The 12,825-nt window shown below is 43.6% G+C and overlaps 1 protein-coding gene across 1 annotated transcript in view; it reads left to right on the top strand.

Annotated features, from left to right (window-relative positions):
* Positions 1-2,832: 2,832 nt before the first annotated feature.
* VPS53 (VPS53 subunit of GARP complex) overlaps positions 2,833-12,825 on the top strand; it is a 139,888-nt gene continuing 129,895 nt past the window's right edge. The window contains exons 1-2 of the mRNA XM_059148582.1: positions 2,833-3,061; positions 5,029-5,109. Of these exons, the coding sequence (XP_059004565.1) occupies positions 2,975-3,061; positions 5,029-5,109 (168 nt within the window). The 5' untranslated portion in view covers positions 2,833-2,974. The remainder of the gene's footprint in view (positions 3,062-5,028; positions 5,110-12,825) is intronic.

Below are 12,825 nucleotides of genomic sequence, written 5' to 3' on the forward strand. Positions count from 1 at the left end.
CCAGCACCTAGCCTACTGCCTATCACCAGCAGGAACAGTAGGAACATTCGTTCACTCATTCAATACATTTAGTGAGTTTACTGAATGAGTAAATGAATGTTCGGATGAGTTAGCTACAGGACTTTAGACAAGGTTTTTTTGTATTGTTTTGTTTGTTTGTTTGTTTGTTTGGCCAAACATTTCATACAGTATTGTGTAGTTGCTTAACACACACTTAAATAGTCTTATTGGAAGAGGGGAAAGGGAAGGTTCTTGTAGATTCCCAAGGAAATGCTTAGGCAAGTTTTTTATTGTAATTACATCTCCATTTTCTCATCTGCTAAATGGGGCAATGATACTAATTTCTAACCTCAGGATTGCCATGTGGATTAAGAGACAATGACTCCCTAGCATGGTGCCTGACATTATAGTAGGGGCTAGGAAATGTTACTTATTTTCATTGTTAAAAATAAGCTCTATGAGCAGGGCGCCTGAGTGGCTCCGTCATTAAGTGTCTGTGTAAGCATCTGCCTTCAGCTCAGGTCATGATCCCAGGATGCTGGGATCAAGCCCACGTCAGGCTCCCTGCTCAGCAAGAAGCCCATTTCTTCCTCTCCCTCTGCCTGTGCCCCCCCCCACGTCAAATAAATAAATTTAAAAAATTTTAAAACAAATCAAACAAACAAACAAACTCTATGAGCAACCAGAACTCTCATACAGCACTGGTAAGAATGCAAAAATGACACAGCCACTTTGGAGAAAGAGTTTATCAGTTTCTTACAGAGTTTAACATAGATTTTCCATACAATCCAGCAATCCCACTTCTAGGTATTTACCCAAATAAAATGGAAACTTTGGCTGATACAAAACCTGCGCACAAATGTTTATTCAGCTTTATTCATCATTGCCAAAAACTGGAAACAACCCAAATGTCCTTCAAACAAGGAATGGATAAATAAATTGTGGTATAGCTACACAGAATACCACCCAGCAAGAAGGAATGAACTACTGATAGATGCACAAAATGGATGACACGCAACAGGTTCATGCTAGGTGAAAGAAGCCAGACTCAAAAAGGCCACATGTTATATGATTCCATTTATATGACATTCTAGAAAAGCCAAACTGTTGGGACAGAAATCAGGTCAGTGGTTGCCAAGCAATGGGGTGGAGCATGAGGGAATTTGGAGGAATGACAGAACTGTCCTAGGACTTGACTGGGGTGGTAGTGACATGTCTATATGCACTTAACAAAACTCCTGGCATTATAAACCAGAAGCTGAATTTTACTATATGTAAATTATGCCCTCATATAAAAGATACAGACCCAAAACAGGTGGATAAAATTACATTTTCCTTTTCAAAAAAGTGTTACAAAAGTATGACAGTTTATTTGTAGACATTTTGGGAAAATGTACAGAGTGTACATGCCATCACCCACAGAACAGTACTATTTGCTATCATTTTTATATGTGCAAACTACACATGAACTGGGACCACACTGTACATTTTTGCTTTCTCAAATGTACATTTTTTAAAAGATTTTATTTGACAGAAAGAGAGAGAGAGATCACAAGTAGGCAGAGAGGCAGGCAGAGAGGGAGTGGGGAGGGAGCAGGGAGCTCCCCACTGAGCAGGGAGCCTGATGTGGGCTGGATCCCAGGACCCTGAGACCAAGACCTGAGCAGAAGGCAGAGGCTTAACCCTCTGAGCCACCTAGGGCCCCCTCAAATGTACATTTTACTTTCTGGCATATATTAAGCACATTTTTCCCTGCAAGTAACTTTCAAAACCATGATTTCACAAGTCAAAACTATTTATTCTATTGTACAGCCCAGTAACATTTTTAAGCCTCCCCTTACGGTTAGAAATCGCTTCCATGTTTTTACTACAAACGACTTCGATAAAACTAAAACTAAAAAAAAAAAAAAAAGAAAGAAAGAAAAAAAGCTGAGTGGGGCCAGGGACTCTTCCATTTTGCAATTTCACAATGTTTAACTGGTAAAACAACTCTTCCTTGGCTGCCATCGCCTCATTGTTTTAAGTGTCTGGAGGAAAAGTGGTTCCACAGGGTGATCTGGCCTCTCCTTCCTTTGCGGTGCACAAGAGCTAGACACCCTAATATTACCTGTATTACTAGCTTAAATTTGCATAGCGCTTTTTATCTTTGCGGGGTAAGCAGGGCAGCAGGAGTGATCTGCTCATGAACCCACAGTTTATCAGTCTTGGAATGGGACTTAGGCTCTAGATACTGAGTCTCAGAAAGTAAACATTTCCCCAGCGGCGGAGCACTGTCTAATCTAGCCCTTCACGCCCACCATACCCTCCCCCCCATGGAGAAGCTGCAGACACCCCCAGAAAACCCTTACTAGAGGCTTGGCACATGGAGAACTTAACTGTCAAGTGGACGCTATCCCTCCGAAAACTGACCTTGGCCACATCGCCACTTACCAGCTGGGGTCATTTCTCCCCCCGGTGGCAGGGGGACACCTGGGGGACACTGATCAAGAGGGCCCTGGGAGCTGTAGGATCGCCGGCTTCGCGGCCTGTGAGGGTTGCTATCGGTACGTCGCGACGCTGTTGGGGCTTACCCTCACTGGGGGTCCTGCCAGGGCAGCCAGGCCCTCCTCAACACCGGGGCCTTCAGTGGGGGGCGCGCCCTCGGCGAGGTGAAGCGGGACCCCATCATGTTAAGGAGAGCTGAAGGCAGGCAGGGACCGCCGGACCACAAGTCCGCCCTGGGAGACTCGGAACGTGATGGGAATGCCTCCTCCGGGCGACCAGAGGTCAGTCCTCCGCTATCCCACAGTGCCCCGGATCCCGGAAGTGCCCGGCTTTCCGGAAGTGCCCAGCTTTCCGGAAGTGCCCGGCTGGCTGACAGAGAGGAGATTTTCCTGAACGCTGCAAGGAGAGAGCTGTGGTTCTGGGGCTTGGGTGACGGCTGGAGGAGAGACTCTGGGTTGAGGTGGGCGTCAGGAGAGAGCTGGGCAGCGGGATGATGGAGGAGGAGGAGCTGGAGTTCGTAGAGGAGCTGGAAGCCGTGCTGCAGCTCACGCCTGACGTGCAGCTCGCCATCGAGCAGGTGAGCGTTCCGCCCCCTGAGGGGAGGAGAGCGGAGGACTGGGAAGTCTGGGGGTGGGACCCGGGGTGGGACGTGGAGGAAGCGGTCTTGGGACGGAGAAGTGGGAGCTAGGCGATGAAGGGAAGGGAAAGGTTTGAGGAAGGTGGTGGTGGGAAGGGGTTTCTGAATCGAAGGGAGGGAGGGAGCCCTTTCTAGGCCTTGATTGTCTTTGGAGGGTAAGGCGTCCTCGTTTGTTTGGGCAGAGAAACCGTGACCCTTGAAAGCATGAACCTGGAAAAAAGGAGTTCACGGACACCAACCTCAGATTGTGGGGGGGTTATTTACCAGGTTGGTGTGCCGCTGCTCCCGAGTCTCAGTCTAACCCTTTGTGAGGGACTCGGAATTGAGGGGAGGAGCAACTTTAATACCTGAAGCGGATCACTGAGCAGAGGGGACACGGTTGGGAAAGGACCCCTTTACTATACTTAAATGGTTGAGAATTCCTGCTGTTGATTAATTTGGATTGGATTGAAGGATATTGCCCGGAGGCCTTCTTCCCTTCAAGGACTTTTTGGTTGATTAAATTCTCTTTTCAAGTTTATTGAAAGGATATTAGAAATAGTCATTTAGACTCTTGTGCAGAGTTTTGCTCCTGATAAAGGGAGAGGATTTCCTTTAAAGGTAGTGGTGTAGGGGATAAGATTTAAGTAAAGGAAGTTTATGCCGCATTTAGGGACCATTGGGAAGTTTTCTGAAGTAAAGCATTGCTATTATCATTACTAATAGCTAATATTTACTGAGCATTAACACTCTAGGTCTGTCACTGTACTGATTTATTTGCATTGTGCCATTTATAGATTTTTGGATATGTGTTTTTCTAGCAGTGGTTGGATTAGCCATACAAAGCACATTTGGCACATCCTGAGGATGCCGGACCTCTGGGCAAAGGTTTAGTTGTTCAAGACACAGCTCCCCACCCACCTCCACTGGACAGAAAAAGACATGCATTTCATTTTCTCTAGTGGGTTCTAGTAGAATAAACAAACAATTCAGTCAGTTACCATTTGGCAAGAATTTTAGAAGAGCACATTTTTGCTCTTTCTTAATAAGACTGGGTTCTGGCATAAGTTTATCTAATAAGAGACATCAGAAAAGAATTGGTTTTCAGAATGACTATCTTGAACTGGTGAAATTTGGTATTCAGGTGATCACACACACGACTGCTTTCTTTCTTTTTTTTTTTTTTTTTTAAGATTTTTATTTTATTTATTTGTCAAAGAGAGAGAGAGAGTGTGTGCACAAGCAGGGGGAGCAGCAGTCAGAGGGAGATGCAGGGCTCCATCCCAGGACACTGGCATCATGACCTGAGCCAAAGGCAGACGTTTACCCGGCTGAGTCACCGAGGTGCCCCTCGACTGCTTGTTATATATTCTTCAAGTTGTAGCTTTTGAAGGGAATTATTTTTCAGAAGGCAGTATTCTTTCTTCTGTTAAAGGGCTGGACAGTTCCCAAAGGCAAGCTCCATTTTCCTGACCCTGTCTGAGCCTAAAAATTGCTTTGATTCGTAGTGAATTCTAATGCTGAGCCTTCCCAGAGACATAGTGCATAAGTCTTTTCTCAAGGCTTCCTTAGTACAATCATGTCATCAGCTGATTTAATCTGATAGTGGACAATGCCCATTTATTTTTCCTTGTCCATGGGATTTTGTTGATATCTGTGGAACTTGCCATAGTCGCACATTCTGTTAGTGGCACCAAGATGTTAAAATTACAGATGTTTGTGAAAATTGAAGATTTACTTTAACAGATAATTTTACTGAGCAATTGTGCGTTAGGCCTTGTAAGATGAAAAAGATATTTTTTGTTGTTGTTGTTGTTCTTTTATTTTTTTGCCTTCAAAGAATTTACCATTTAATAGGAAGGAAAGAAATAACACATGAAACAAGACAGAAAAATGACAGTTATTTTAAATCCCCTGTCTTTTTGTAGGTATTTCCAAGCCAGGATCCTCTAGATCGAGCAGATTTCAATGCCGTGGAGTATATCAATACCCTGTTCCCAACGGAACAAGTAAGTATAGTGTTTCCTTCATGCCAGTGGTTTCTATCTCATTGTTAGTGTTATGATTGGTGTGTTATACTACATAATCTAAGGAGACTTGATCAACAAGTGAGAGGTAAATTCAAATCAAACCCCACTGTAATGGATTAAGGGTGGGAGGTATCTTAATACAAAATACTGTTGTGTGAGAGTGGAATTCTTTGTCTTGTGAGCATATTATTAGAAATTACACCTTTAGGGCGCCTGGGTGGCTCAGTGGGTTAAGCCGCTGCCTTCGGCTCAGGTCATGATCTCAGGGTCCTGGGATCGAGTCCCGCGTCAGGCTCTCTGCTCAGCAGGGAGCCTGCTTCCCTCTCTCTCTGCCTGCCCCTCTGCCTACTTGTGATCTCTGTCTGTCAAATAAACAAATAAAATCTTTAAAAAAAAAAAAAAAAAAAAAAGAAATTACACCTTTAGCTTGTAAGAGTACCCCCACATTCATAGTATACTGGGAAGTAGAAAGGATTTTTGAAACTAATGGGGAAGAGTGGGATGAAGAGGGCAGGATAACCCAGGAATCATAATGCTACTTTCACTCCTGTTACGAGAGGTAAATTTTCAGACTTTACTGTTTACTTTGTTGTGTTAGGTGACTTGCCTGTGACTTGCCAGATGGGTTTTTCTTACAAAATTGGTTTATGGGTATGTTGGTGAGAAGTAGATCAGAAGTAGAAACAGCAAAGCTGGGGGACACCTTGATGGCTCAGTTGGTTAAGCCTCCAATCTTAGGGTCCATTTTATTTTATTTTATTATTTATTTGTCAGAGAGAGCACAAGCAGAGTGGCAGGCAGAGGCAGAGAGAGAAGTAGGCTCCCCGCTGAGCAAAGAGCCCCATGCGGGACTGGATCCCAGCACCCTGGCATCATGCCTGAGCCTAAGACAGTCGCTTAACCGACTAAACCACCCAGGTGTCCCTGATCATAGGGTCCTGAGTTCAAGCCCCACTTTGGGCTTGTGGAGCCTCCTTTTTTTAAAAAAAAAAAAAAAAAAAAAGAGTTGGGAGACCAGCTAGAGTTCTTGGTTTTTCATTTATGAATTCAGCAAATGTTTAGTGGTTCAGTGGGCACCTGTCAGGTATTATTGGTCAACTTGTGCTAGGTGCTGGGGACACAAAAATGAATGATGCCTAATCCATGCTCCCTTGAATTGTATGTGATCAAGGTTCGGGGGAGACATTGGTGAATACTGGAAGAGAGTTATGCAATGGTTTAGTGAGGAACAGGGAAACAATTCTTCAGAAGATCAAAACCTCAGAGAGGAGGGAGCCCTTCCACCAAATCTTAAAGGAGTCATTCCTTCACTTAAGAGACATTTTTTAAGTGTCTACTAAGCGCCAGGCGCTGTTTAGAAACTGGGGAGAAATGGTAAATGTGATAGGCAAGTTTCTGGTCTTATGGAGTGTAGTGTAAGGAAAAAAATAAACAGATCAACAAATACATATATAAGAAAACCATCGTTGATGTTGTGATAAAAGCAGGCACAGTGATAGAACATGACCGCCTGGGGAGGGGCTCCTTGAGATGGGTGGTCGGGGAAGGTCTCTGTGTGTGAGGTACTTAACCTATAAAGTGACACTTGATACCTATAAAGTGGCCAGGTTTGTGGCAGTCTGACAAAACACAATGAGGCAGCGTAAACCACCAGGCAAATCTTCCAGGATGATAGGGAAAGAAGGTCCTTCTAAGCACAGGGCAGACTCAGACATGAGAAACACAGAGCATGCACAGGGAGCGTGGCCTTCTAGGAAGTGGGGGCTAAAGGGGTTGGCAGAGCCAGGAACCTGAAGGAACTTTGTTCTTTGGCCTTGCAGACTGCATTCTTTTGGATACCACACACCTCATGGTAGAATTCATTCCACACAACTCATTTTCACTGAACTAAATTTTAAGCTTGGATACCCTCGAAATCTTATGCACATATTCTAGTACCAATCTTAAATAAATGAGGTTTTAGTAGTGTTTGTCATATACATAATAAAAACAGAGGTTTTAATGTTTGTCTCTTCACACTCTAATAAGCATTATTGCGAACCTCTTGGGGATGTGCACACCCTACACCAGAGACTGTGACTAGGCAGGGGTGTTCATTCAGGGACTCTCATCAGGGTCATTACTGGATCAGAGTGTCACATTTTCAAAATCCCACCTGGCCGCAGTGGGGAGGATGAACTGGGGGAAGGCAGACCTGGAAGGCAGGGAGACCAGTTAGTAGACTGCTGTGATGGATCACTTAAGAGGGACCAGGAGAATCTGAGTGAACACGGGGATGGAGAGAGCAAGACTGGAAAGCTGTTAGGGAGTCAAAAGTCAGAGTTTGGTGGTTGAAAGGACTTATAACCTAAAATTTCCTCAAATCGAAAAACAGCTCTTCTGTCTCACTCTCTAGGAAATTGGGGGCTGGAGGATAAACAGGATAGATGTGGCTCTTACCAACATAGGGCTTCCAGTCTACCTTGATGGGTACTAGTTACACCATTGGCAGATTAGCAGTAAGTTATTATGACTCTGCAACGACTTGTTTGTATAGCTATTATTACTTGTTGCTTGCTCTCAGAAGAGTCCTAAGTTCTGCGACCACTCTAATAATAATTAACATTTATTGAGCGTACCAGACACCATTCTAAACATTTAATAGTGATGTATTCACCGCCTTGTTAACATGCTTGTTTTTTTTTTGTTTTGGGGTATTTTTTTTTTTAGGTTTTATTTATTTCTTTGAGAGAGAGAGAAAGAGAGATCACAAGCAGAAGGAAGGGTAGAGGGAGAAGCAGACACCCCGCTGAGCAGGGAGCCCAACTCGGGATTCAGTCCCAGGACCCCGGGGTCATGACCTGAGCTGAAGGCAGACACTTAACTACTGAGCCACCCAGGTACCCCCAACATGCTTTTTTGGGATGAGAACTAGGAAGACCAGAGGGAGAAAGAATACTCAGCTTAAATGTGGTAGCGTTGCTATGAAAGAAGCATGTAGTGTACTGTGAAAACAGAGCACTTACTTACTAAGTCTGAGGGATCCAGAAAGACTTCACAGAAGAAATGGCATTTCAGCTGCACGTTATGCACCAAATGAAGGATTTTGAGCTTTGATTTCCAGCCTGCAGACTGGGTAGATGTTGACACCTTTACCTAAAATTGGGCCTAAGGAGGAAAAGTAAGCTTCAGTGGTAAATAGGGTAGGAGTAGGCTGTAAGAGTGAGCTAAGTTTTGAGCATTTTGGGGCCATCCAGGTAGAAATATGTACTTGGAATATCTGAGTCTGGAGATCATAATCCCCATAATTGTTAGTATTTTGGCATATATCCTTTATTTATTTGACAGACAGAGAACACAAGTAGGCAGAGAGGCAGGCAGAGAGAGAGAGAGAGAGAGAGGAAGGGAAACAGGCTCCCCACCGAGCAGAGAGCCCGACCAGGCTCAATCCCCAGACCCTGGGATCACGACCCAAGCCGAAGGCGGAGGCTCTAACCCACTGAGCCACCCAGGCACCCCTTGGCGTATATCCTTCCTGAACTTTTTCTAATGGACATGTTAATTTTTCAAAATGAAGTTGGAGAAATGGTATGATTCCCTGTAATTGTCTTTGAGATTTCACAGATAGCCTTTAGAGCTCATTGTTTTCTGTGAAAGGAATTCTAGGAATTAGCTGGAGATAGAAATTTGGGAACAACTGGTATAAAAACAGCAGTTTTAGCCGTGAAAATGTCATCTGCTCCACCCTGTCAAGAAGGCTGACTCATCAAAGCCAAAATATATTTGCAAATTGTTCAGGAAACCGCCAGGTTCTTACTTTTTCCTGGTATGTTTTTATATGTATTTTATTTTAAATTATTGAAGGTAGCTCTGCATGTTTATGAGAACACATATGCAGTTATATGTCTTGTCTGATTATGCCTCCTCATACATGATAATGTGTAGTGAGGGTTTTTTTTTCTTTTTTTTAAAAGATTTTATTTATTTATTTGACAGAGCATGAGAGCACAAGCCAGGGAGCGACAGAGGGAGAGGAAGAAACAGGCTCCCTGCCAAGCAAGGAGTCCAATGCCAGACAGGACTAATCCCAATTAGGACCTTAGCTAAAGGCAGATGCTTAACCGCTTAACCCAGTGAGCCACCCAGGTGCCCTGTAGTGCAGTTTCTTATAGCAAACTAAGAACATTTATGACACAAGGTTACCTTTATTTCCCCAATCCTGGATTTTCATTTAGTAATATATTGTTCAACCCAGAGTCCCATGGACCTTAATGGAAAGGTAGCAGAAAATAGTGGCATGATTTAGAATTTCTTTTAGAAATTCTTGTTAGAAATTCTAGAAATCTCTTGCTAGATCTTGGGCAAAAGCCACCCAAGTCAGGGCCCTGCAGCAAATTCTTCTGAATCATAAGTTTAGCATATTTAAAGTAGATGTCAGTATATCAAGAATAAATTTAGTGTCACCTAAAGGAGGAGGAGGATGTGTGTGTGAGTTCTTTTGAACAGCAGTAACTTGGAAGTCTGTGGTTGCCTGGAGGTATGTTCGGGGAGGCAGGGAGATCCCTGGATGTTTCTAACTCCCTAGGTCCAAGTAGGAGGAACTCCGTTTTCTCTCTTTATCAGGGCTCTCTGGGTAGTTCTGAAGAGTAGCCAGGTTTGCTAGCAATAATCTGGGAAACTCTTCTAGTGTCCTAGAAGAAAACAAAGTAATCATTTGTCATGTTTTCTTTTCTTTTTTTTTTTTTTTTAAAGATTTTATTTATTTATTTGACAGAGAGAAATCACAAGTAGTTGGAGAGGCAGGCAGAGAGAGAGAGAGGAGGAAGCAGGCTCCCCGCCGAGCAGAGAGCCCCATGCGGGACTCGATTCCAGGACCCTGAGATCATGACCTGAGCCGAAGGCAGCGGCTTAACCCACTGAGCCACCCAGGCACCCTGTCATGTTTTCATTAGAGGTTTGATTAGGGGAATCTAGATAAAATCTATTAAAAATGAATATAAAACTAATATAACCAAGAACTTTGAAAGAAGAGTCATGTTGTTGCAAAAAAATAATCAGACCTGTGAGAGACCAAGTGACTTTTGGAGAAGTAGGAGAACTCGGATTTATTTTAGGCCGGCGGACCCAGATGAGCTCATGCTTGAAGTTCTGGGCCCCCAGCGATGGGGTTATAGGGCTTTTATAGGGACTGAAGGCAGTTAGGTTCCAAAGCTGCCGGCTTGTGGGTGGGTTTAAACTGGGGGAGTAGGGACTGCTTTAAGTGGGAACCGTAGTCAAGGAGCCTGTGGCAGGAAGCCTGTTTATAGAAGCAGAAGCGACTGGTTATTTCTTGCTCCCAGTAGGGCTTCTGGTGATCTCTAGCTTATTGTTAGTAACTTTCCATCTTCTGGGGCCTCCTGGCCTGGGCCTGCTCTGGGTAATTTTCCTCTTCAATGTGAAGCTATATCTAAAAAATTTTTAATGACCCCCCCCCCCCAAAGTGCTCTAGGTGTTATGTTGTTAAGTGAAAACAATAACATGTCAGATTGTTTATCATCCCAGTTTAATTTGTTTTTAAGCTACATATTTGCTTAGAAGGAACTGTAGAAAGCAATATACCAAGATGCTAATGGTGATTGATTATTTTCTAATGGAGGGGCGGGGAGGGGGAGTCTGTATATTCTGTAATCAGCAAGAATTGCTTTTATTATTTTTATTTTTTTTATTTTTTAAAGATTTTATTTATTTATTTGACAGAGAGAGATCACAAGCCGGCAGAGAGGCAGACAGAGAGAGAGGAGGAAGCAAGCTCCCTGCCGAGCAGAGAGCCCGACGCGGGACTCGATCCCAGGACCCTGAGATCATGACCCGAGCCGAAGGCAGCGGCTCAACCCACCGAGCCACCCAGGCGCCCCAAGAATTGCTTTTAGATTCAAAAAGACTTCCAGGGGAGCCTGGTTGGCTCAGTTGGTTAAGCCTCTGCCTTTGGCTCAGGTCATGATCTCAGGGTCCTGGAATTGAGCCCCGCATCAGGTCCCTGTTCAGCGGGGAGCCTGCTTCTCCCTCTTCCTCTGCTTGCTGCTTCCCCTGCTTGTGCTCACTCTCTGTGTCAAATAAATAAAATCTTAAAAAAAAAAAAATCAGGGAATACTTTTCAATAATTAAAACATTTTTAAATGATAAAACTGTATAACTGCATTATACCTACACTAGAAGGGTGATTCTCAAAGAGGGGATATATCACCTGCAGCCAGGGTCACCGATCTGGATTCTTTGTTCCAGAGCCTCCCTGCCCTGTGTCTGTAGTGACATAAAAGTCCCTCGAGTAAATGTGGCCTGATTTATTTTGATTTTTCTACTATGGCCATTTAGGCCATAAATGCTCCCTTAAATGCAGTTGAATATCTGAAGGCATACATTGAATTATTCTCCTTAGAAAAACTGTCATGGCTTAAGCAAGACCTTCGTGTTTAAGGAGTATTAATTAAGAATTGGTTACTTGGGGCGCCTGGGTGGCTCAGTGGGTTAAAGCCTCCGCCTTCGGCTCAGGTCATGATCCCAGGGTCCTGGAATCGAGCCCTGCTTCCTCTTCTCTTTCTGCCTGCCTCTCTGCCTACTTGTGATCTCTGTCAAATAAATAAATAAAATCTTAAAAAAAAAAAAAAAAGAATTGGTTACTCTACCACCCAAAGCAATATTTACTGCTGCGGAATGACCTCCAACTTACATTGTTAAGTGAAAAAAGTATGATGCAAGACACTGCGCATTACGTAAAGCAGGGGATGTAAGTTATGGATAATCTTTAAATACATAGATTGTTTCTGGGAAGGTACAAAAGAAACCATCTCAGAGCCCTTGCCTCTCTGCAGAACTGGGGGAGACAGGCAGGACAGGGGAAGAGGAAGCCTTGATTTTCACTATTTCTTCACTTGTTCTATTGCCATTTTTGGTCATGTCCATGTTTTACCAATTTCAAATACATTACAATTTTTAAAAAATATTTTATTTATTTATTTGAAACAGGGAGAGCGAGAGAGAGAGTACCAGTGGTAGAGAGGGTCAAAGGGAGAGGGAGAAGCCGACTTCCCACTAAGCAAGGAGCTTGGCATGGATCTGGATCCCAGGACCCCCAAGATCATGATCTGAGCCAAAGGCAGACACTTAAACGACTGAACCACCCAGGTGTCCCTAGATTACTGTTTTAAAATTTTGGTATAATTATCCATTCTCAGAAAATATACAAGAATAGTACAATGAATTCATGGCTGCCTTTCACCCAGATTCTCCAAATGTTAACATTTTTAAAATAGTTCTTTTTAAATACCAAAAACAAGAAAATGTTTTTAAGGGAATGGGTTCCAGCAGAGATAGTCAGGGTAGGAACTGTTGTGTCCAATTTATACATGAGGAAGTATAAATTCAGAGAGGCTGAACAGCTTGCCCTCTGTACATTGAGCAGGTTTGTAGTGGCAGAGCTGGGCCAAATCTAGATCCTCAACAAACTCAGCTCCTTTTACCATGGTGGTGACTTATACCCAGGCTGGTTTCAGAGTGACTGGACAGGGGATTCATCAGTTAAAATAACTTCTCTTCTCTGAGATTTATCATCACCTCGGTCTAGATTTCTGAAAATTCTAAGCAACCATTGCCTTTGTCAGAACAGACAAGATGTAAATGGCCTGGTCTGACATCTCAAACATTGTGACCTGGTTCTTGGCAGGCTCCTGGCCCCCTCCT

The sequence above is a fragment of the Mustela lutreola genome, chromosome 15, assembly GCF_030435805.1.
Source record: "Mustela lutreola isolate mMusLut2 chromosome 15, mMusLut2.pri, whole genome shotgun sequence".
NCBI lineage: Eukaryota > Metazoa > Chordata > Mammalia > Carnivora > Mustelidae > Mustela > Mustela lutreola.